The following is a 26686-nucleotide window of genomic DNA, read 5'->3' as shown; positions in this document are numbered from 1 at the left end:
TTCTTATTAGTGAGATTGAGTTACATGGTGACAAAAACAAATATATTTAAAATTTTGAAATAGAGACATACTAAGAGACATTAGAAAAGAACTGAAAGCAATGTCTATGATCATTTATACCTAATAAAGAGCCAACTGGATCGTTGAATGGGGAGACTAAGTCATTAAACTACAAAAAGCATTACAAATTATTAAAGCAAAACATAAGAAGTCCAAAGAAGTCCAAGAAAACAATTGGTCAAAGCCATAAAAACCATGAGCCTAACTCTGATACCATAATATCTGTTTGCTGTGCCTCTTTTTTTTCAAATATTGTTTGTTAATATTTTAGTCCTGATATGAATATTGTGTCAGTAGTTTACGTAAAATCTTTAAATACAGAAATATTTTGAAGAAAAGGCCGCGTCCCATTTAAAACTAAAATTTTTTTAATGTACCTATCCATGGTGAGATCAAGATCAGCCACTATACTGCTGACCGTCATTTGAGAAATCACTCAATTGTTCAAATTGTGGCCAAATAATTTGAACAAATTTTTTCAGTATATCAAAATTAAATAATGCATTTTGTATAATTATCGAGTTTAAATGTGCGAAAAAATGGCAGAATTATAATTCCAGAAGACTTTTAAAGCCAGTGAGAGTACAATTAGCTCTCTTTTCCAGTTTTCGAAGAACTTTACCACAGAATTAAGGTGTCTACTTCCGGCAAGTTTAAAGAAAGTGGGCTAAGGAACATATTTGATCCCATTTTTGACGAAAAAAGTCAATTTTTGAAATTTAGCAACTTCTAGACAAAAAAGTTCTAGACAAAAAAACTCGAATCCAACAGTTCAGCAATCCCTCCTCTCTCTTTAAAGGTAAAATGAATCTCAAAACCGTTAACAATTTCAACATATTTCGTCTAATTTTAACATTCGTAACTAATCTCAAACCGAATATCGTCTACTATTCAAAACTTTAAACCTCAATAACTCCCTGTAAAAAGCGAAAATCACAAACATCTTTTTATTTCCATATTCTGTACTGGATAAGCTTCCTATTGATACTACTCACAACTCTCTACGATGATTATTTCGATCGGTCAAAATTGACTGAACAAAAAAACCGATTTGAGTATATAGTTCTTCCCCCACTAAAGTGTGAACCAACAACTTGTGGTATCCTAATTAAATGTTACAAAATAGAGCCAATTAACCTGGTTGATTTTGAATAGTTTTCTGTGACGAATTTATCCTCATTTTGCAAATCAAAATTTGAGAATTTTTCCTTTTATGTGTAATAATGTTTCTTCTTTTATCAATGCTGCTTCATTTTAAATTATGGAATTGAGAAGGCAGTTCACCTTTCATTTTCAAATAGAAACCTTTTGTTTGAAAAATAATTGAAACAGTTTTTATATAGTGTAAATTACTCGGCTAAAGGTGTCGATAGATCTAATGTTTTAACTTTTGCAATGAATGAAAAGTTTTACAAATACTTCTTTTGAACTCAAAATTCCGCATATTTTAATCTGAAATTGAGAAACTACTTAGCCGGCTTTTCAGGGAACGTGCAAATTGAATTTTAAACTTTAATTGTTCCGACCCCCTCTTGAGGGGGAGGAACTATATACTCAAATGGTTTTTGTTGAGACAATCAAGTTTTTTTTTGTTCAGACAATTTTCGTCGATCGATGTTTTCAGCGTTGAGAGCTGATACTAGTATCATTAGAAAGCTCGCCCAGCGTAGAATATGGAATTTAAAAGATTTTTTTTCGTTTTTTACAGGGAGTTATCGATGTTTAAACTTCAGAGAATTTAGAATGAATTTAGATGTTTTTGATTCACTTTTTCCGGAATTTTGGCCTAAAATTTCGTCAGTTTTGCTAAATTTTGTTAAAATTTTGAAGAATAGTGTTGTTATTTTAATTATAAAGATATTGTTTGCTATGGCTATTTTTTTTAAATTTTGTCAAAAATTGGCTAATTATTTCAAAATTCCGACTTTTTCATCAAAAACAGCACGAAATAAGCTTCTTTGGTCTACTTTGATTAAATTTGCCGGAAAAACACCACCAAACACCAATAATACACTCTTTGTAGACTCCAAAGGGGGCTATTCTTTCTTCAACTTCCGTTGAGAGTGCTCTGTAATTAAAACTTGGCCTTTTTTGCTTACTTTACTCATTGTTTATCAAAAACGCAGCATTTATTTTTGATTTTTTAACAAATTATCTATATCTATAACATTCAAAAAAAAGTCTCCCTAATGGACAAACAGCATTAGCAGGGCTGGTTTAGGAACAACCTTGGACTGTTACAATCCAAAAAGAATTCGGATTGCAATCAGTCGGTCTTTTTTTTTTTTAATATTTTTGACCTTTTATATTAATTTAAGAGCAGAACAATTGAAATCATAGCTCAATAAATTTAATTTTTTACTTCAAAGCTTATGGTCGTTTTAACTTTTAATTTTTGATTTCAAATTTTTGATTTTAAAATAAATAATGGCTTATTGAACTTTGCCTCTCTTTTTTTAATTTGGTCAACTTGTTCTTTAATGTCAGCAAAGAAAGAATGCTTCACCTTTCTACTGATTTCAAATGTAATCTCTGTTGCGGTTTTACGCCTTAGGTTATGGTTTTCTGGCTTTGATACTACTAGGTTTCACATTTTTTTTTTAATTTTAGATATTTGCCAATTTTTCACGTTTTCTAGCTTTGTCACATTATCACATTATTGACAGTTCACATATCACCTTATTGGTGTTCAAATTCAGGCACAATTTGAAATATTAAAATCCTGAAAGACATAGATTATGGATTTTACGGCTTCGACATTACATGCTTCAAGAAATTAATTGAATTTTTTATTTTGTCTTTAACTGTAGTTTTTTTTTGTCGTTTTTGTCGTATGAAATTTCCTGTATAACGACAGGTTTCAATGGCTTTTCATGAAAGAAAAAATGAGGCGATATTCTGATATTAGTAGATAGCTGATTGCTTTCATGACCTTGAAAACAATTGTTTTCCAAAATAAAAAAAAGGTCTTTTGAACTTCGCAATTTTGTTCCTTTAATTATGTACTTTTTATCTAATTTTTTTAATTACAGGTCAAATAAGACATTATTGGTGCCAAGGGAGGATGTGAAAAAGGATTGGTGTCACAAAATCTTACGTTTTTGAAAGAATTCGTTATGACTTTACTGGCTTCGACACAGGTTTTTCACAAGAGTAATTTAATTGTTTTTTTTTCCTATTCCACGTTTCTTTGTAGACGTCACACATATTCTGGGTAATTGAGGGTCTTTTTAAGTCCTTTGTTTTCACGAATAAACGAACCGCTCTAGGTGTTTTCGGTAGCTGATTGGTTTCATGACTTTGAAAACAACTGTTTTCAAAAATTAAAAAATACATTTTTGAGTTCTTTTTTTGTCCATTTTTTACCTATTCTCATTTATTACAAATCACATGTGATATTTTTGTTGTCGAATGAAGGTGTAATTGTGCAAAAACTGATGTTTTTAAGGATTTTGATTTGAATTTACTGGCTTCGACACTGGTTTTTCACAAAAAAAATGAATTATTTTTTTGTAAAATTTGACGTTCTTTTTGTAGACTTTAGACATATTCTGGATAATTACAATTCTTTTGAAGGCCTTCCTCTGGAAGAGTAAATGAAACCATATAATTATTTCATTTTGTAATTAATGGCTTTCATAACTTTGGAATTAATTTTGTTTCGAAAAAAAAGTATTAATTAAGTTTGTTTTTTTTTTCTTTTTGTCTACTTGTTATCTTATATCATTATTACTACATTAGCTTCATAATACATTATTTGTTTTCGAAGAAGGCGCAATAGAACATAATTTGAGTGCGAGAAATATGGCGTTACCGCTTCGACCACGTTTTCTGACAAGTATTAATTGCTGTTCTTTTTTAACCGCATAAAAAGTTGAATAAGGACAGTTCTTAATGCCCTTTTATAGAAGCATTGGTAATCGTAAACCTATGGGGTATTTTAGTTGATTTCTAATGGTTCTCATTACTTTTAAATTAATTGTTTTTAAATAACAATAAACGAATTTTTTAACTTTGCTGTTTTTGTTCTTTTTTGTCTAATTGTCACCAAGTCTTTTTTTGGACTGGTCGCATATCTTGTCTGGTGAGTTAAAAGTTATTTTGTTAAGTTTCAGATTTATCTGACGCTATGTTGACTTTCTTTAAGTTTTATTTTTTTAAAACGGACATAAAGTTTTTGATGTAATTATTAATGTTTGTTGTTCTTGTTTGATTTTGCTGTTCGTCTTAACTCGCTTTCTTAATATTGGCATATCTCATCAATCTACTGCATCATTTTTTACTGCAGTGAATTATTTGCTTTCGAGGCTATTTTTTTGTTCATACACTAATTTTGAGTTTTCTATCTGTTCCTCATTTAGTAGACATTTATGCCAAAAATGTGGATGGGCGGGGTCGGAACTTTATGTGCAATCGCACATAACCGAGCCTCCTTGTTTCGTTATGGCCATATATCTTCTAAGCGCATACAGCATATTTCTTCAAACCAATGCGTGAAAACGTCTGAAATTTTTTGTGAAAAACATAAGCAATTTTTCAAAGATATTACTATTGTGTTTCTTCGAAGAAAGCTCAATTGAATTTAACTTATTGCTACATTAATGCACGTAGTTGAATGTGTTTTTTCAGATAGTATGAGCGTTTGTTCTTTATAGCAGTCAGATGCACTTGCAATGCAGTGATGAATATGCGTTTTGAACAAAAAATAAGACATAGATTTGGCTCTTTTTGAACCCAAACTTTGTTATGATCTGGCCGGCCTTTGAAGAGCAATTGAGCCCGCTTCCAGTTCGAGGGGAAATCATTGTATGATTTTCATTCAAGTTTGTAATTTAAATATTTGAAGGCGTGTTGAAGATTATTTTACGCATACAAATTGTATCTATTCTAAACGAAACGTGGAAATCTAAAAGCGAAAACAGTTCGGTTACTTTTAGTCTCAATTCTTCTTTCGTGAAATGAAAGTTTTGAAAAAGTCTGTCCAAGCATCGATTAAATTTTTCCACGATCTTACTTCGAAGATCTGTTTTTCAAGATGATAGCTCTTGCAGATGATAGCTGTTGCTAAAACTATTTTTAACCCTACAAAAAATGTTGGTATGCCAGAACCCCCAAATTAAATTGAATGATGGGAACAAAAACTATTTTTGATTTTTTTCACTGTCTATGGACACGAGAGCAATTAGCATAGTTGGTGTGTTTGTTAGATAATCTTGTTTTAAATTGGGTTGTTGTGAACTTATATCTGGGTAAAATGATCATTGCTAATTTGGGGAAAGACATAAATGTCTGTACTGCAGCAGAGCAGTTCCTCATTTGAACATACGGCGGGGCAACTTGAGACTCCAAGCCATAATTGAAGAATAGGGCTTGGTTGTGCTGTGCCGTTGTTAATGATGTCCTCATTATGTTGAATGCTCTATCTTGAATTTGAATACGTCATGAGCAGTTATTTTGTATGTCTTTTTAAATATCTTTCAAAGATGCGGCTCTAGTGTTCGATAATTGACCACACTATTTTTAAAATAACACTTAGTCTATTGTTTATGTAAAGTAATCGATGAGCTCGTTTTGCGATGTTTCTGATCTAAGTTCCTTGAGTTGATGGTTTTTATAGATCTCAAACATGCTCTGTTCTCACTATCAGACCTTAGCTCTAACAAGCTATGATCAAAAGGCTAATCAAATTGATTCAAGGTTGATTGAGGTTAAGGCAAGGGCGGTTGAAGTTACCGCAGTGCGTGAGGCAAATGAATTTAATTTACCTTCATGTGAATACGGAAGGATTTGTCTAATTTACGTGGCCCTGTGATTTAAGCAGTAGGGATAGTAGCTTGTCTGTCTCTATCTCAGTGAAAACTCATTCTCTTCCCCATTATGGTTGCATGGGGTGAGAGGCGTAGACGTAAAGTTCTTATCAATTGCTGAACTTTGAAATTTTTACAAATACCGGTATCGTAGTAAATGGAAAAGTAAACAAAAAGATGAATTGTTACCCTAATTTAACCCGTCTGAATTTTGTCTACTACCGTTACATGCCAAATCGGGTGAAAATCAAATGCAGACAGAACAATATGTCTCCAGGATTCGTGTCTTCATTTTAATCTAAGATTTACGGCCTAAAATAAAAGCACGCAGCCCGAATTTAAAATGAAACCTGTCAATTAGGCTTAATGTTGCCCGTATGTCATGGTAGTATGTTCTAAAATGCAGTATTGGTTCATCTTCTATTTTCAAACAAGTGTTGAAATCATATTACGGTGGATGCTTGTGTTTTCAGAACGCATTTTGCCTCTATTTAGAGAAAGTAGTACATAAGTGGTTAATGTTTTTGGTGATTATGATTATTATGGGGATTGAAATTTAACTCTCAAAATTTAGTTTTTTCGTGAATAGAATTGGTACGTTATTAGCGTGTAATTATGGCCTGTTAATGCCTTATTGAAAAAAGTGGCAAAATCATATGGCAGAAGCTCGCGCGTCTACTTTTGGACAGTTAACTCCTGCCTCAAGCTGGCAAGACTGCAGGATCTAATTGTTGTGACAACTTACGCGGCGAAGAGCAACAGGAAACTAAAATTTAAACTCGCTCTTCAATTAAACTCGTTTTTCAATTCGCTCTTTCAAAAACAAACAATAGGTTGCTATTACCTTCAACCATCTGTGTGCATCTACTTAACTCATTATTAAAAATTTTAGATAAAGCTATTTTTCTATTGTTTCTTCTCGAATAAATTTTAAGTAGATTCAACGAAAGAAGAAAAGCTTATTGAAAAAAATGTTAATCAGTTTTTCCCATTTCATTTTTAGACTTATTTTAGCTGCTTCCGGGAAGCTTACCATGAGAACATTTTTTTTCTAAACTAAGTGACCGCATTGAGTGCATGAAATTGATACCATTTTTCTTTACAAGGTGTTTGAGCTGAAATCATAGCCAAAATTCTGTAACTTTTAGAAAAGTTTTATCTTTATTAATTTTAATGATTTCATTTTTGACCCATAAAACTTTTCTTAAAGTTACAGCATTTTGGCTATGATTTCAGCTCAAACACCTTGTAAAGAAAAATGGTATCAATCTCCTGCACTCAATGCGGTCACTTAGTTTAGAAAAAAAATGTTCTCATGGTAGATTCAACGAATGAATGGTGGCGCTGGTAATTGCAAACAAATGACTCCCAAGAAATTTTGAACTGTAGTTGCTGTTGGCTCTAAAGCTTAAAATTTTAAAGATTAGTTCACGAGGTGTTTTGTCAACTGTGCCGCGCGAAATTTCATTTATCCCAGTTTCTTTAGGAGAAACATTCTGCTCTGAATTTTTTTCAAAGTACTTTTACCATATTTATATGAAACAAGAAAGCTGGCTAATGTGCGATGGCACATAATGTCCCGACCTCGCTGATCCACAATCTTGTCTCAATTGTCTTCCAATTGAGCAGAAAGAGAGAAAGACTGTGCCTTTAAAGAAGCAGTTCAAATTTTGTCATTTAAACTTTGATCGGTTCTTTAAAAAGGACAGACGCTTTTACAAAAAAAAGGTTCATACCGGTGAGATCAACTGTTTTTATTTCATTGGAATGTAAAAGTGAAACGGCAGACATGAACTCTGATGTAATTTGAACTCTGAACAGACGTGAACATAAATGTACTCTATTACAATTTCTTAAGCAGAAAAAAGAAAAAAAAACTAATGTCTTCTAAATAAAGCGTCTAAATAGAAAGTGATCTTTATTTAATTTCGATTTTAAATTCTTCATTTAGACCTAAAATTGAGTGCAGAAGAAAAAAAAATGACCTCTGCACAAACTTATAAAACTTTTTCGAAACAAATCTTAAAAACTATTCGTTGTCAATTGGAGTTTCAATTGCGTCTCTTCAGAAAACCAACTGTACTTGTCAGCGATCGAAATAATTGAGAAGTTCAATTGTAAAGTGGACAATTTAAGCAAAATTCTAAATGAGTGAAGAACCAAATACACACAAAACTCAAAAGTACATAAGTACAAACTCAAATTGACATATGAAGTCTTTAGCAAATGAGATTGACGTGCAAGATAAAAATCAACAAAAATGGTCAGAACTCAGATGTCAATTATGTTTTTTAAATAAATTTTGTGTCCAGTCATCAAATCATTAGCTATGAACTCAATCCATTGATGAGCTTCCTTCTTTCCAATCAATAAAATCAGAGTGATCTTTCATTACTCCGACGGGGATAAGAATACAGAAAAGAACGTCTGTTTTTGACTTTCAATGATATACTAAATTTTTTAATGAAAAAAATATTCTCGAAATAATCAATACATAAACAAAAACGAAAAATTTTAGGTTGATTTAGAACTCTTTTTAAATTCAATGAGACCTCAGTTTTTGTAATCAGTAACAAAACAAAATGAATAACACAAAAATGGACAGATTTAATTGACAACAAAATCTGTAATTGCTCACAAACCAAGTCAATTAACAGCATATATTCATCCTTGACTCAAATGCTTAGCAATTAATCTACCTCGCTATAATTTTTCCAGAAGAAACGGAAAAGGAAGCGGATCGCGGCAAAAAAGGCTATAAAAATAAAAAATCTAGATTCAAATCAAAATCTACTTAAAAGCCTACATATGGCGTAATGCGAAAAATGCTCAAATAAGTTAACAAGTTCAGTGTGAAAATTTAAATATTCACGCAAACTTTAAACCTTGATAACTCCTCGATAAATAAAACTTTATCGGTCGGCCAAAATTGACTGAACGAAAAAAATCCGTTGAGTATATAGTTCCACCCCCATCAGTAGGTTCGGAATAATCAAAAAAGCTAATTTGAAAAAGAAAAGCCTAAGAGGAGCACTTTTTGAGCGAAGAATTTCGTCTATGAAATGCTTCATTCATAAAATGTTCCCGGAAATAATTTTTTGTCTCTATTTAAATGAATATTAAAGCACAGATTGTACTTAAGACCAAAATACATTGACTTAAAATTTGATTTTGATGCCAGAATTGTAAAGTCGGGGCCAGACAAACTATTGGGTTAGGTTTTCTCCTGTTTTTTTGAAAGTTTTTTTTTAAATTTAATTTTGTAACTTGTGATGTTTTCTATGTTAAGCTGTTGATATAGGGCGAAATTGGGACTGCTAGGGGGCTTTCCCTGGTAATACGGTCCCGCTATCAGATATAACCATTGTCGAATATTTCGCATTGCTTCTGCTCAACGAGACGGAACTGCTCAGCTAGACATTAACTTTTTAACAAAAGCTTTGATTTTAATCTAGATTATTGCGCAATTTGCACGAAAATTTTTTTATCAGGAGCGCCTTGATTTTCAAGCGCGAACTACTGTAAGCGGCCAACACCTGACTCGCTTTGACCGCCCGCCAAGCTCGGAAACACCTGGAGTTCTAGGTATTGTGCGGTTGCACATAATGTTCCGATCCCGCCCATCCGCATTCTCGGCCTAATTATCTCCAAAAGACTTGAAGATAGAAAATGTTGTCAATGTAAAACGGATAAAATGATTCTCAAGGATACGCGATAGATCTCAAATATGGACAGAAGTTTATACCTGTGAGGTTTTTCATTTCACTGGCATGCGCAGAACATCGAAAGGGGCAAAACGGAGCAAGCTAATACACTTTCTCCACCAGAAAAAAGCAATTGTATCCAGTAGAGACCTAATTTTGGCATAGAACAAAAGAGGAGCTTTTCTAATTCAATCTCAATCCAATTGAACTCAAAAAAATCAATTGGTTGTCAGCTTACTAAAGTTTTTTCTTATCATAGCAGCATTTTATTGTCAACAGAGCAAGTGCCCCCTTCTTACACAAAAAATACAAGGAAAACAGGAAATCTAAAAAAATTTCTTGTTCCCTCAAAAACTAATGGTGTTAAAGTGATCGAAAACCAATCACATGTTGGTGAATTTAACCAATTACATGTTGTCCAATCACAACTTTCAAAATAAAAACGAAGACGATAAAAATTAACAAATATAAAGCTTAAATGTTTTAGCAATTTAGTGGCGTAAAATTTAATAGAATACGTAACCATATATAAAAATGCTTAGCTTGTGAACTTTATTCATTGCTGAAATGGAGCTAACGTAGTTTATTAAATCCAAAAGGCATTAACTAGGCAAAAATCAAGCCATATAAAAATAAAAAACGGGAGGTTCAAAATTGGTTCTGTACAAAGTATTATTCGTTGTAAATCGCTAAAAACACTTGTTCGCTTAAATGTAACCAACAGTTGCTTAATTAGAGAGCCATTGGGGTCTGTTCGCGGAAAAAAAATATTGGATCAACAGTTGCCCCGTTAGAGAGCGGCTGAGGTCTGTTACTTTTCAAATTCAAACTTCTAGTCAACAAGAAACCAACAAATATTAAAAAAACAAAGTCTCAAAGTCAAAAACTGTTTTTTGTCACTCATGAGATTCTTTTGCTTGACTATGAGGCAGATGCGACCCCTCTTCAAAAAAAATAAGTAACAAGTCGCCTAAAAGAATGACAAATAGGGGCAGAACTCGAAAATTCATTTTTAAATTCAAATTAAGTCATCTAAACAATTAAATATCAACTGATGACATTGAATATATTAATGCATGCATCTTTAGAAAGCCAATGAGACCTGTCAGTGATGAGATTAAAAGAGAAAACAAGACAAAGAACAACCACCATAACTCTAAATTTTATGGATAATCAGGTTTATAGCCATAAAATTATAAGCCTTTATCTGAAAAGATTAAATAGACTTCCTAAGGCAAACTTATCTTCTTTAAAACGCCAAGGCAACCTGTCGATTAGGAGATCTTTCGATAAAACAACAGAAACGGAAAAATACTAGCAAAATACAATTATTCACATTTTGAAAAGTGTCAAAGTCATAAAAATCCGTAGATGGCCTAGTTAAATTATGGTTTTACTTTCTTCAGGCTTCTTGATAATACCAATCACTACTCTGTACTATAAGCATGTTGAGCGGCCAAAATACTTAGTTGAGCATTAGGTGGGGTCTCAGCAATAAAGATTGGAATTCGGAATGAATTTTATTGCAGTGAAAGAAAGCTGCGAGAACATCTGTGGTAATTACTTCTTTCCATTCGAGCAGAGAAATATGAGTATAAGCAATTTGACAAACTGTTCCCTAATTTTCTTTTCAAAACCTCATATATTTCAACAACAAAAACTTAAAGACTTTGCTAAAATATTCTGCATTGCAAGTTTTTAAATGACATCACTCATATCTTTCTCCGGTCAATTTTTTGGGGTTCAAAAATAAGAGAACAAGAAAAGTCGGGGCTAACAGAGTTCATTCCCTCGTTAAATGAAGTGGTAATAAAAAATGTAAAAATATTCACGCGACAGACATCCCTGAATAAGCTGAATTTATATGTTTCTGAAATTGTTAAGTAGTTAGCGTGAGGAGGCGTCTCGTTGTAGTTGAGTGCAGTACTCAAACTTTAATTTTTGTAAGTCTGCCAGGCAAACCATCAAAGAAACCCAGAATAAAGTTTTCTCTTCAATTATTAGGCAAATCGATAAAGTTTGCCGTCTACTAATTTTATTTTTCCTGTCGTGGAGTGTATTGGAACTTTCTATGCCAGGCAGAGACTTGCAACTATCGTTCCATTAACATTTGATTAAACAGGATGTACTAAGTCTGCATTTTTTTAGTGACTATTTTTAGTGAATGATTCCTTCAGTGTGTTTTCAGATACTTCCTTTTAAAATTTTTGGTCGGAGTATAGTAGAAAAATAATGGACAAAAGAGAATGGACAAATTTGATACTTGCCAAATATGAGAATTGCTAAGAACGCAGACAATGGAATACTGTGATTTGGCGCTGACTTAGTAGGTATGGTTCCGGTTTACTCTCCTTAATAAAGAAGGCTGCAGAGAGTTAGTTAAGAAGATTCTTACAAAATTGGATGGGGCGACTGAGGTTGGTCCTGGATGGTTGGTTGTGATAGTGGGCGTTGCATTTGCTTCAAGTTGCCGAGTCGATACCCAAAATAGCACTGCATTGTACACTGTGCACGTCTTCCCACATGTGTTTGCAACCAACCACCAGATTTTGCCTGAAGTTAATTAAGATCTGTCAATGTTAAAGGAAGTGATCAGTGGTTTTCATTCTGTGATCAGTGAGTTCTCTGAAACTGAATCTAAGACATAAGTGCATATGCTCACAGCTTACCAATTTTCGAAAGGGATTGATATTGGCAGTTCTATCATAATCAAGTGCCCTGTGGAACTTTTATGTGGCTGCAATGTCTGCAATAATATTTGACGAGCAATGAAAAAATTGTATTGTGGCTACTTCGTCAATTGATGCTTACATTTTTTGTTTTGATTTTCATTTTGTTCTTTTAGAGACGTAAATATGGTTTCTTTAAAATTGGAAATAGGAGTCTAGCGTTTTGCTGTTCTGGTAGTTTGCTTTAATTGGAACATAATTTTAGCGGGGTTCTCCTCATGTCACTTTATAGAGTCCAACTGTGCAGGTCAAGATTTTGAAACGATGTAAGATCATATTATATTCTAAGATCTGAGGGCCCGTTTGTAGTGGTTATTGAAATTTCTCTTACATCGAATTCCAACGTTTACCCAACCTGCCATTTTACCCAATGCCAACTTACCCAATGCTCTTCGATCTTTTCGTCCAATTATCAGATTACAAATCAGCAGTCGCTATTACAAGGATGATTTAAAATATTTATTGGGACAATATAATCCCATGTTCGGTTTTGATAGTTTCATATCAATTCCCATGGGCCATTTTATTATATAGTCGGCTAAATAGTCATTCTGGTAAATTTAGCAATAGGGTAAATTGGGTAAGTTGTTATTAGGTAAAATGGCAGGTTGGATAAAATGGAATTAGGTAAATTGTCCTGACACCAAATCAATATTTTTTGTGTTATGCTTAAGTTAAAGCTTCCAATCTTACGACGTTTTGTTGCTCTCAAACAAAATTTGAAGTAGTTATTGCAAACGTTTGTGTCCTTTTTAATTATGTAAAAATTTATGCTTGATTGTTTTGACATTTTAGCTAGAACATTCTTTTGCTCGCTTAGCGATATAAGTTGACTTTCCGTCTTCAGAAAAGGATTAAACTGGTAAAGTTCTAACGTACTGAGTCTCACTGCAGCTCTATCAGAGCTTTATTAAGAACCTTTGAGGAGCCTGATATAGGTATCTGTGAAAGTAAACTATTTACAAGGATGCTCGGTTATTTGCGTTCGCACTTGAAGTTCCGACCCCGCTCATCCACATTTTTGGCATAAATCTCTACCAAAGGAGGAACAGATAGAAAACCCCAAAAATTCAAGAATTTCTCAAACAAATGTGTATGAACAAAGATAGCCTCCAACGCAAATGACTCAGTGGAGTAAAAAAAATGCTGCATTAGATTCATGACATCAGTCATTATTAAGAAAGCAAGTCAAGACGAACAACAAAATCGAACAACAATAACAACAAACATTAATTACATTCCAAACTTTATGTCCAGTTCAAAAAAACTTACTAACAAGCTCAAAATAGCGTCGGATAAAGATGAAACTAAACAAAATAACTTGTATTTCACTGGAAAAGATATGGGACCACTCAATAAAAGGGCTCGGTAACAATTATACAAAAAAGATAAAAAACAAATAGGCTTATATATATTTTTTTGAAAACTATTAATTTCGAAGTAAGAAAACCATTAGATGTCAATTGAAAACATCCAATATTTTTATGATCAAACACGCCTTCATAGGAGGGCATCAAGACCTGTCAATAATCAATTTTTTAAGCGCTTACAAAAAGAACAACAAAAAGAGACAACAAAGAAATTCAATAAAAAATTGCGAGAAAACTCTGTCGAAGACGTAGAGTCATATTTAGCTCCTCAAAATATGAAATATTTCAAAGGGCAAAATTAATTAGCACTTGTTTTTTTTCGAAAACAATTATTTCAAAGTCATGAAAGCCATTAGCTACAAAATGAAACAATTATGTAGGGCCGCCTATTCGTCCAAAGGAAGTGCTTGAGAACTGTCTTGAGTGACAAGATGTCTTACATCTACAAAAAGAGCGCTAAAAATAGACAAAAATCAAAAATTAGTTTACTTTTTGTGCGAAAAACCGGTGCCGATTCCAGTAAAATCATAGCGACTTCTTTATTCTTTATCAAAAATTTAAATTTTGTACACTTGCACTTTACCTCGACAACAATAATATTCGACATGTATTTAACGAGACTAGGTAACAAATAGACAGAAAACAACAAAAATGAGAAGTTAAAGAACGTTAAAGAGTTTTTTATTTTTGAAAACAATTGTTTTCAAAGTGACGAAGTCCATCAGCTATCTACTCAAATCAGAAAGGCCCATTTTGCCTTCATGAAATGCCAAAGAGATATGTCATTATTCAGGCCGTTTCATACGACTAAGAAGACAAAGTAAAAACGACAATTGTGAAAAATTGTTTTAAATTCTTCGAGAAAGGGTGTCGAAGCCATTAAGACCATATGATATGCCTTTCAAGACTTTTATATGTTCAATTGTGCCCTATTTTGAACGCCAATATTGCAATGTGTGATCTGTCAATAATGTGGTAATGTGAAAAAACGAGAAAAAAAACGTGAAAAATTGGTCAATACCTAAAAATAAAAAGTTGTGATATCGAGTAGTCTCAGAGCCGGAAAACCATAACTTAATGCGTAAAACCGCAAAAAAAATTAAAATTTAATTCAGTGGAAAGAAGGGGATGAATAACCATTATTTATTTTGCTGACACTAAGCTATAAGTTCACCAAATTAAGAGAAAAATTGTGGCAAAGTTCAATAAGCAATTGTTCTTAAAACAAACATTTTAAAAAGTCAAAAGGACCAAAATCTTTTGAGTAAAGATAATAAATACAATAATTTGGACCTATCAACAGTGAGCTTTGATGTGAATTGTTCTGTTCTTTAAATTAACATAAAAAGCTCTTAAATTTTTTTTAAAAAATGACCGACTGATTACAATCCGCATTATTTATCGATTGTAACAGTCCACGGTTGCACCAAAACCAACCCCGCTACTGCTGTTTGTCCATCTAGAGCACCTAATTATTTCGAATGCTTTATATCTAGATAAATTTTTAGTTAAAAGATCAAAAAATAAATGCTGTGTTTTTTATTATCATAGAGTAAAATTAGTAAAAAACGGCAAAAATTTGATTATAGACTACCCTCAGTGGAAGTGCAAATAGAACTAGCTGCCTTTGTAGTTTACAAGGATTGTGTTTGTTGTTCTTGGGGTGTGAACTTTGGGCAAATTTAATCAAAGTGGACTAAAGAAGCTTATTTGGGCCAATTTTTGATGAAAAAGGCTGAATTTTGAAATATTTAACCAAAGTTTTAGCGAGAAAAATTAAATGAAAATTGTCAACACTGCTTTTTCTGTCTCTTAAAATAAAATTACAGTACTATTGTCAACATTTTTTACAATTTTTAGAAAAATTGATGAAATTTTAGGCGAAATTCCGGAAAATGTGAAAAAACATCGGAAATCCGTCAATTATTCACAAAACTTCAACTATCGATAACTTCCTGTAAAATGCGAAATTCAAAAAAATCTTTTTAATTCCATATTCTAGGCTGGAGGGGCTTTTTAATGATACCACTCACAACTCTGTACGATGAATATATCGATCGGTCAAAATTGTCTGAACGAAAAACCCATTTGAGTTTATAGTTCCTCCCCCCTCAAGAGGGTCGGAACAATAAGGTTAATTGATAGAGCTGGAACACAAAACCAACCAGACAAGTTCAAACAACCAATCAGAAAAATTGGCAGCCTTGAAATTCTACATTTTCCGAGCCAGCCATGTTAATTTAGGACTCGCCACGTCTTTATTTAAGTCTCAAAAGTTGACCAAGACTTGAAATTCATGAGTCAGTTCCTACGCAAAGCCACCGTTCTTAACTCGTGTCTCAAAGCTCGGGCTTTGTTATCAGCAGTTTTTGAAATCTTGGCCGTTTTCTATTCAGAGTTTTAAACTCTGAATAGAAACTGAATAGAAACTCAATTCAGAGTTTTAAACTCTCGCTATCAAAACTAGAAGGCAGACCTCCACTTTTAACTGTCTAATTTCAACTATCTCCAAATTTGAAAACCAAACACACGCAATCCATTGGTTTAAGACAATGAAAAACTATTGATGAACTATTGATGTCGTGTTGATATATATACCTTAAATACTATATACATCGTACGCATTTTGTCTTTAACGAACTCTCTTAACTGAAGTAGGCGGAATGATAGCGCCTTTGAAAAACCTTTTGCTCGTAGTAAAATGGAAACGTTTGATCGACCATTTGAAATAATTTTTTGTGCTGTTTTTTTGCCTTTCAAAAATATCCTCAATCAATGTTTAGAAAAATGTAAAATTTTGAATGTGAAATGCATTGAACTCAATTTGAAATGCTCAATACTTGCCAATTTCTGTCACTTGCAGAAGGTCGATAAATCCACAGGCGGCATAAGGTGTCCATGCCAACACAAATGCAAGAGAAGAAACCAGACACATGATGTTGATTCTTCGAACTCTGCAGAAAACAAGAACGTGTCTCGCGGAAATAACCAAAATCACAAACTTGTTTGAACTATGCTCAATCAACGAACATTGAGATATCTGTGAGGTAGATTGACGTAGACATTGTTCAGGCTGTTTCCAAAGCAAATATCTGCGAAAAGTACCTCAAAACAAAGAATTCATCTCATTTCAGTTTGACCTGACTGACTTTGATGATCCGATAAAAATGCATCTTTGACAAAAAAATGTATCGTTGTGACTTTAAAACTATTTGTCTTCAAAAAATGTTGGTGGATTTTCGATTTTGTCTCATTTTTCTTGGTCTGTTGGCTGCCTTCTCACTTGGGCTCATTAACGACAGATCTCATGCGCTTGTGGGAAGAGACATAGGTAAATCAGTTTGACGTTTTCAATTTGTAGCTAAGGGGTTCTGTGACGCTCACAAACTTGATTTAAAAAATGTAGATTTTGGAGTTTTTTTACCTGTTTTTGTTTTTTGTTTGGTCTCTTGGTCTCAATAACAGTTCTCATGGGTCTTTTATTGCGGCATATTTTAATGCATTCAGAGGCTTTAGTTTTTAGCTAATGATTGTTTTGACTCCCTTTGTTTTTGAACGATTTTGGTGAATGTTTAGTTCTTGCCATCATTTTTCTTATTGTATGGCACGTTTTCACCTGACAGATAAGAAAAGATATTTTATGCTTTTCAGCTTTGAATGCTACCATGTCTTTGCATTTTTGATATATATGCTCAAGTGTTTTATTGCATTGCTGCCTCTAATTTTTAAAACAGATTCAGTTTTTTCGAAAAGTTTGTTTACAAATTTATAGTTTTTGTCCGTTTTGTTACTCTTTCTCATTTTTCTCCGCAAATGTTGCGTATTCATTGATGATTTGATTTGACTATCTTTCAAAAAACAGTTTTTCTGATTTTTGTTGTTTTTCTATTTATGGTGATATGCATTGTTCACAACCAACGTTTGTTGTTGCGGGAAAATATTTTTTGGTCGGTCATTACTTTTTTCATTTCTTTGATCATTTTTCAGAACCCGTTGTGCTATGTAAGTTGAGGTTTTTAATGACTTGAACTGTTTTTGAAAGTCGGGCTTTAAGATTTATAGTATTCAATATGTTTCTAATATTCAGTCGATAGTAACCTCTGGTAATATTCAGGGTGATCCGACAACAGTTCTTCCTCTACATCCAAACGACTACTCTCCTCCCACTCATACTCTACACCTACCCCCACCGACCCTTACCTGCCAACTCCCTACACCTAAAACTTTTGTCTTTACAGTATTTTATAGAAAACACCGTCTATAGTATTTTTAGGCAATTAGCTTTTGGTTGTTTGGTGTTATATGCAGTTTGATTTGTGTTAGGTTGGTTTAGAGTTTCATGTTGGATATTCTTCCGTTCGTTTCCAGTTTTCTACCGGTTATCTGTTCGCACGTTTTGATGGTTTTTGAAGTGAAATTGGAGTGGTGATATTGATCAATTGTGTGGACAAACAGACGGCCTTGCTTATAGTTCTATCCCTGACTTCATGCAGGCTTGAATGAAAAAAGGGAAAAAGTTGTAGTAGAACCTACTTCTTTGCCATGACTGGTGATCCATACATGACAGCACGTCTATTGTGCAGAAAAATGATTGTTCCGTAGCAGCCCGCAATCACTATGAATGGGAGAAGATACTGTAATAGCAGCAGCATCACAATCATTGATATGCCTCTGACAGAGGTCGGGTCCCAGTTGATGCCGAAGTGGAGAGTGGTGGAGTCCAATTCGAACGTTTTCTCAGGATACATTACGGCTATCATCATGCCCGTATTGAAGGCAGCGGGCAACAGAGCGCCGCAGACAATAGTTGCTATGAACTTCTTGAGTTTGTACGGACGGCCTGAAATCATTGGTCTTACGTTGGAAGGCTTTTATTACATTAAAGTGTTGTGATATTGTGGACGTACGTGCAACGGCTCGAATCCTGGCCGAGAAGAATCTCTCGACGGCTATGAGAGCCTGTATATTGAGAGAGAAGAGACCGAACACCATTATGTAGGTAGCAACCCTAAAACAGCCATTACACTATCACATCAGATAAATGACTTTAAATAATTTTTGTGCACTGCTTCTTGATTACATTTTTCAGTAACAAAGAATTACTGTCCTTGTGATGTTCTAAGAATTTTCTGTTTCGAAAATTCTTATCACTCGCTATTGCTGCCTTTCAACAATTTTTGGAACCTTCTAAGTAGTCAATCAATCAATTATATTTTGAAATATAGTTCTCGAAATGAATTTATTCACTTTTAACTTATAAACAAGTATGTTTGTTTTTAATTGCGGTCGAACGAATTTCCAAGCAACTATGGGGGACGCGTGTGTCTTATTTACGCAATATTTTGGTTCTTGAATTTTCATTTTTACGTAGCTGAGCCACATTTGGGAGCAGTTTACGACTAAAAGTCAAATCAAATATGTGCGCGAAGTGGTTTAATTTTTGTTCCGAACCCACTTCTTGGGGGGGATTATATACTCAAATGGGTTTTTTTTGTTCAGATAATTTTGGCCGATCTTTATATTCATGGTAGAGGAAGGTGAGTGGTATCATATAAAAGCTCGTCCAGCGTAGAATTCGAAATTAAAAAGATGTTTTTGGATTTCGCTTTTTTCGAGGAGTTATCGAAGTTTATAGTTTCATGTGAACACGGGATATTTGGTTCAATTTTTGTTCGAATTAACATTTTTTCCGTAAAAAAACTTAATTCAAAATTACCTTTCACGCTACAAAATGCATCAATTTGATGTTCCTAATAGACGATAGGCTATTAAAAAGACTAGTTCTGGTCTCATAGTGAAATACTATAAAAAAAATTCGAATTCTCTTTGAGAGCTGTTTTTTTAGAAAGAACAGCTCTCAAATAGAACAGCTCTCAAGTCACTAAGAGAATAGCCACCCTTCATATCGAGGTTCTGTTAAAGACAAAACTCATTTACATTCCAATGATGGCCAATGAACAGAAAAATAGCTGTCCTAATGAATTTTTGAAGTCCTAATGCCATAAACACTTTTACTAAAAGTGCATTTTTCTTCCTTATGAGCTCTAAGTGAACCTATCTAGTGATTTGAGTGAACAGCTAATGGTTTTTAAGTTTTTTTGTACGTTAGCCGATGTTAAACTTATTTTCGCGAACTGTAAGTCTGTCTCAGTAATGACAGGACCCCCGTATTTGGTACTGCAACCAAAATTAATCTGGCTGGTTGTTTTATCTTCAATTATTGGCTTTATGACTTCAGTGCGACGAGTTTCCTTATTTTTTAAAAACTTTTGGACGATCTTTTTTCGTAATTTTGTTTCCTTTTGGAATCTTAACGCATTATCCTAATATTGATAGTTCTCATGGGCTCATAGAAGACATCCAAAGAATCATGGATGAAGTTTTCAGAGAAATGCTTTTGGATTAAATGGCTTCGACATTGAGATTTTTCTTCTCGTACTTCTCGAATGAATTTTTTGGTTTTTGTCTGTATTTGTTATTGTTTCCATAGTCATAAGACTTCTTCTGATGTCTTTTTGCTGACTCGTCAACAACAAACATCATATTTTTCTCATCGAGGCATGACGTAGCGTGTTTTTGACTTCCGTTGAAAGCTATTGAATTTAATGTCGTTGATGCTACGGGTTTTCTCAAAGATTTGGTGATTTTAAAATATTTGTTCATATTTGTTGATTTTTTGAAGCCTTATAGCTAAAGGAAGAGAGGTCCAATTGTTGTTTAAAAAATAATTGAAGATAGAATTGTTTCTACAGAAAAATTTATTTTTTTATTGGCTTCGACACTTGTCTGGTTTTTTTTAATTCGCTGTTTTTGCTGTTTTCTTTTGTATGTATTCTTAAAGTTCTGAGAGATCTCACAAGTTTCTAATTGAGGATTGAATGAATGATATTACTCTATGCAGTTAGTGCATAGCGAATAGTCTGAATAATTATGCTTTATTCGTTTTCAATTTTTTCTTTTTTGTTTTTGTTGTTCTTTTCGTCAACTTGTAACTAATGCTCATCATTGAGAGAACCCATCCGACTCATTGTAATTCAAAAATTAAAATTTGTGCTGATATTATGTCGTAACTGATGTTTTGTTTCTGGGAAAATATGCGTTTTCATAAATGTTTTTTGAGTGGTCAATATTTCTGTTTCTTTATCTCTTCTTTTACCAAATTCGCTTAAAAACAGAGCCCAATTATTTTCAAATGAGGCCCAAGTGATTTTATTTAATCGTTCTGTATAATTTTCGCCCAATTGGTATAGACAACAATTGAATTAAAAAAATAATATATAGATGATAGCTAATGATTTTAATGGCCTCAATTATTTATGTTTTCGCAGATTATTTGTAATTTCTGGAGCTTTTCTGTATCTTTAGTCCGTTTCTGTGGTTTCTTCTAACGAAAGACAGGTCATTTCAGTTTCCCAATGACCTTATAGTAAGTTTATCGGGAATTATTTTGTTAAAAGCTAAGGATTTTTAAGACGTTTGATATTATTTGGTTTAAAAAATGTTGATAGATTTTTGAATTTCGCCTCATTATTTTTTCTGTTCACTTGTTTTTTAAGGAAAAGTCCAGTTTGCAGTATACTTAAGTCAGATGAAAATTTGCGCAGTTAAATTTTTATCTGATTGCATTTGACGTTGTTTACTAGGTTCTTCTACATTTAGATATTGTGTTTTTGCCGTTAATTTTTTGTTTTTCTTGTTTTTGTTTGTTTTTTTGTCGTAGTCTTCTTATTGACAGATCTAGTGAGCGCTGTAATGAGGCATGACATTATGTAATTCAATTGGTAGTTTTGGTGTGGATTTTTTAAATCTCAAACATCTATTTTTGATTATCTCTTCATTTGGTTGACATTTAAGTCAAAAATATAGATCAGCTCGGGTCGGAACTTCATTTGCAAACGCACATTAAGGATCCTCCTTGTTTGTATTTAAATCTCGAATGTATAATGATCTATAACTTCGTTTAACATCATTTGAATCCTCTTTTTGAACTTATTGCCCTAGTCCCCGATTGAACCAGGCAACAATAGAATTGAGCCTTGTTTGAGAGCAGTTTTTCGGACGTAGATTTGTTATGTTCTGATACTTGATTGTTTATGCTGATACAGAAAAGAATTGCTGGATCGATCTTAGAGCTGAGCCCTAATATCTATCCAGCAATTTATTTTGAAACTCAGCTACTTTGAAACCAATCGGTGCTCAACAATTTTGGTTTAAACCTTAGCATATTATGCAATCGCGCAAAGGAACAAGTTTTTTAAACTTTTTCTTAATTGTACTTTCGAAACAGGTGTTTTGCAAATTTAAAGGTGCGTGATTATAAGCGTGCAATGTTAAAAGTGATATTGGTTCCCTGTAATAACGCTTTCAAACTAGTGATGCTGTTTTTTCTTTCCAAATGAATGAAATGTCAGAGACAAGGTCAATAGATCTTGAGTTCGAGATCTGCCACATACTGACATCTCCTATCAACTTTTTCTAAGAAAATGTAATTTTGTTTTTGATGCTCATACTGAGAATAAAAGTTCTGAAGACTGGGCCTCAGAAGATTGTCAGAAAGTTGCTCGCCTCGTTTACCGTTTATCTCGCTGGTCTTCATGGAAGTGAAATTGGCTCAATTATTCTTGACGCCCTAGTGTTAAAATTTAATGAAAATTGTTGATGCTACCCAATTAATTACGATAAGTTTAATTTTGGCAAATTAGGCCTATATTCTTTGTAATTTATTGTACGCAAACTTGGCCCCAATTCTTAATATTGAAAAAATTAATTTCCATTAAAAAGCTAAGCGCAACCCTCAAAGATTTTGTAAATCCCATGCAGCTACCTCGTCGCAGATTGGAACCTGACAATTTTAGGTTTACTTTAGCTACGTTAATTTCAAGTTTCAATTTTTTTTGTTATCTTTGAATTTTTATGAGATTGGGTGATTGGCAGATCTGGAAACGAGGTTGACAGCAACGACTTCTGTACTGTGTGATAGATTTTTAAGCAGAAGTTTCATGTTTTCATCGGTGCTTACTACAGTGTCTAAAAATGGCTGCCGTAGTCGATTTACAATGAATTTAGAAAACGCGAAACTATGTTCAAATCTTAACTTTGGATATATACTTTGCGAACGAAAAAGTTAGGCAACAAATTTCGTGTGTAACTGAAAATGATTCCTGAAAAAACGTTTGGAATATATACGACAAACATTTTGGCTAATTCGAGAAAGGACACCTCGTGCATTTTTTCCAGAATATTTATACGATTCAGGATGATCTTTGCTAAGCAAGCAACGTTTGCCTCAAATGCCAAAATAATTAGGAGAGAGTTTTTACTATCGAATATTAGTAGGATAATCGGGCTTTTTACTACTGTAACTAATGAAAAGCACTCGATTGAAGCGTGCCTCAAATACCAAAAAATTAGGAGAAAGTTTTTACTCCTGAAAATTGTTGGAACTTTTCCACGTATTTTATCCACGTATTTAGTCATAATATTGAATATTCTGAAGAGGAGCATTATTTTTTTAAAAAATAATTTCTCTAGTGTGTTTTGACTAATGAAACTAATGAAAAGTACTCGAAAAAACTCGATCACAACATATTCCTGAATAATTGAAGCGTGCCTCAAATGCCAAAAAATTAGAAAATTTTTACTCGTGAAAGTTGGTAAAAATTTTCGGGGTAGTCGGGTTTTTATCCTCATATAGGAACGAGGAGTTATATTTACAAACACCTGCTATTTTTTTGAGAAAGGAACAATATTCTTCTGACGGGACTCTTAAACTTTCTCCAAGCCTTTCATTAAAAGGTCTCCATTTCTTACTGTTATTTCAGATTGAGAAATCCCAGAGAGCATTAACAGAGAATTAGGCCTGTTTTTATCGGAGAAATGTTTTTGGTTTTGTTAATTATTTAACCATATGCTATCAACTTTAATCCGCTTTGTAAGTCCTTATTTTTGGATTCAGAGATGAAAATTTTATCCACGTAATTAGTGATATTGTTGAATACCCCGAAGAGGAACAATATTTAAAAAATTGTAGTTCTTTGGAGTGGTTTGACTTATGAAAAGCACTCGCAAAAGCTTGATCACAACATATTCTGATTAACTGAAGCGTGCCTCAAATGCCAAAAAATTAGAGTTTTTACTCCTGAAAATTGGTAAAACTTGGCGGGGTTATCGGGTTTTATCCTGTCTGTATCCTGGTTTTTATGCTGCGTGCTCTCAGTATACCATTGATAGTAATTTATAAAAACAGGAGTACCGCAAATACTTGTCAAAGTTATCCACTGTTTTCTTAAACATGTATTTAATTTGCCGATTACTGTTAAGTAGACTGCTTTATTAGCAGACTTCCATTTAGGTGCAGATAACATTTCTTTTGTAAGCCAAACGTCCATTGTTTTGCAGAAGTGAATGGTTTAAATCAGCTTGATCATTGGTTTTTGATAAATAAATTATGAGTCAATGTATCATATCAAGTATTTCGCATCAGGCGCAAATTTTATGAATCAGAAAATCAGTTATCTCCGGACTTAAACATTATCAAACTACAGCGCAAATATTCTCTGATTTAACTATTCAACTGGTGAATTGAGAATCATATTGTTTTGCAGCTCCTAAAAGAAAACTTAAAATTGGTTAGAAAAATAAATTGAGTTAAGTTAAAAATCCCTTTTACCTGGCGGACAAGGTTCTCTTGGAACTGTTAATTAATCTTTAATTGTTTTTGATTATGATTTGTTGTTTTGGAGAAAAGATGCTGAAATTTTGATCATTTTGGAAAATGAGAAAATTGTTAGCGAAAGTTTCATTGCTTTTACGTTTAAAGATAAAACAAAGTTGCTGAATTTCGAAACCAACTCTTTTGGCTCAGTTTTTGAAACCTCTGCATTCTGTTTTTCATTTAAAAAATGCACCAAATAAGCTTTTTTAGCCTTTTTTGTTCAAATTGACTGGTAGTGCAGACGTACTAACTGCTAAAACGATCTTCGTTTTCTCTGACTAGGGCTATGTTTACTTCCGGTTCCTAAGAAATTGCTCCGGTACTAACAATTTGGCGACCTTGCGCTAATTTAATAAGATTTATTTAAAATCAAGATTGCATAATTTCAAGTATTAAAATTGTTGTTTGTCAAAATATCTATATACTACTTAATTGCTTGGATTAATGAAGTTTTGTAATAGCCGCGCAGCTATTTAAAGGCGAGTTTGGGTCTCATCGTTGAGTTTTTGCAAGCAATAAGGATTGGGTTTTTGTTTTCGGTGTCGTCTTTTAATATTTTTTTCGAATTTTTTGGTCCCAATAACAAGTAATTCTGATTTAATTTGGGCTTATTCAAACGAGGCCTAATCAATGAACTTCGTGCTTTCTGAAAAAATTCATAGCTCTCATGGCTCCGACAAAATATTTTGTGAATTTTTAATGAGTTCTTGAGTTTCGCCTATATTTTGGTCTTTTTAGTCTTATGACTGAGTCTTTTTTTATAGGCTGTGTTCGCTATCTTAGGCGCTATTAAAGAAACTATCTAATGCTTTCAGTCGGTATCTAATGGTTGTTCGATAATATAAATTGATTTGTTTTTTGTTTATTATTTGTTTATTTGTTTAGAATGTTTTTTGTTCTTATTTTAATTACAGACCAGAAAGATTGCAAATCGAAACTCAGTTATTGACAAACCAATTTTACGTGCAAATGAAGGCCACGGGCATACCTTAAATTTTCAGTGAAAAGTTATGCCTATCTTCGTTGTTATTTCAATTTTTTGCTTTAGTCTGAGTAATGACATGTCCAATTGACTTCCTAGACAGTAGCAAGTAAACAATTAATCTACTTTTTATTTTTCTGTTGAAAGCCTATAGTTGTTATGACTGATGTTTTTAAAACAAAAATGTTTTCAAAAAATAGTTAATCGCTTTTTGAGATGTGCCAATTTTTATCTTATTTCTGTACCATTCTAGCTTAGTCTCAGGAAAGAGAGAGGTGGCGTTTTCTTTCAACTGGGTTACAATATAGTCTAAAATGCCATTTTAATATTTAAATAAGTGTTTTCATAACTTTTTTTTATTTTTGGACATTTTCCAACTCTCTGTACCCCAACTTCACGTTAATTTTAAGGCAACATGCGTGTGCCTGCGAGTATGCGTGTGCCTGTGCGCGCGTGTGTGGTTTGCAGGTGGTTGCTTACGCTTGTTGATATAGGTCACTGTCAAAAGTGGCTCCGAGTCCCGAGTAGTTGCTGACAAAGCATAGGGAGATAGAGAGGTCTGAGAGTGCAAGCACGATGCAATAGCGAACAAAGTTGGTGTGGGTTAGTAGCCGACTGTGCACTAGGAACGTCACACAGCTCACTATAGCAGAGCAGATGGCCACTAACGCCATTGCTCGCAGGGCTGTTTGTAAGTTCACCGCCATCCTACTACAATTAGAAGTAATTTAATTGCGTGTATAACTGCACGGAAATAATGAAATGAATTCGGTCATGTTGGACAAATATAATGGTTGAAAGTAGAAGGTAGTTAGTTGAATCGAAAGAACACTTTTGCAATAATCTTACAATGAAATGGATTATAAACTCAATGAAAATTTTCAGCTCTCAAATATATTGATTTTATAAAGGTTAAATTTTTTACTCGCTAGTTGTAGACTTTTCTATTAGTCAAGCATCTTAAATGCCACGTCACAAAATTTAAAAGCAAATAGTTAAAAATCCGTTTTAAGAATTGGGCAAGGATGTGTAGCAGATGTAAAGGTTTTTTTTTTCAATTTAATTTTTCAAAGAAAAATCGATTGTGTATTGATTGAAGAAGTCTGAACAAATTATGCGGTTGGAGAACTTCTCTTCAATGGGCTCGAGCAAAAATGATTATCCCAAAAACTGGTAATATCTTTCCATTTACACGGCATTGATGTTTTCCTTCTGCATAAAAAGAAGGTAATTCTTATCCAATGACAGCATGAGATTATTACACTACTTGGGTATTATCAACGATATACCTTAGACAAAACAAAAGAGATGTTGGTAATA

General features: G+C 33.3%; 1 protein-coding gene across 1 annotated transcript in view; it reads right to left on the bottom strand.

Annotated features, from left to right (window-relative positions):
* Positions 1-26048, bottom strand: part of LOC142335389 (uncharacterized) — a 65199-nt gene extending 39151 nt beyond the window's left edge. Inside the window, exons 1-5 of the mRNA XM_075383853.1 lie at positions 25847-26048; positions 18578-18678; positions 18204-18510; positions 16515-16624; positions 11967-12124 (exon numbers count right to left, since the gene is read on the bottom strand). Coding sequence (XP_075239968.1) covers positions 11967-12124; positions 16515-16624; positions 18204-18510; positions 18578-18678; positions 25847-26040 — 870 coding nt within the window. The 5' untranslated portion in view covers positions 26041-26048. The remainder of the gene's footprint in view (positions 1-11966; positions 12125-16514; positions 16625-18203; positions 18511-18577; positions 18679-25846) is intronic.
* Between the last annotated feature and the right edge of the window lie 638 nt (positions 26049-26686).

Source organism: Convolutriloba macropyga, chromosome 2 (genome assembly GCF_964194025.1).
Source record: "Convolutriloba macropyga chromosome 2, txConMacr16.3, whole genome shotgun sequence".
In the NCBI taxonomy this organism is placed as follows: domain Eukaryota; kingdom Metazoa; phylum Xenacoelomorpha; order Acoela; family Convolutidae; genus Convolutriloba; species Convolutriloba macropyga.
This window is presented reverse-complemented; position numbering and strand designations above follow the sequence as displayed.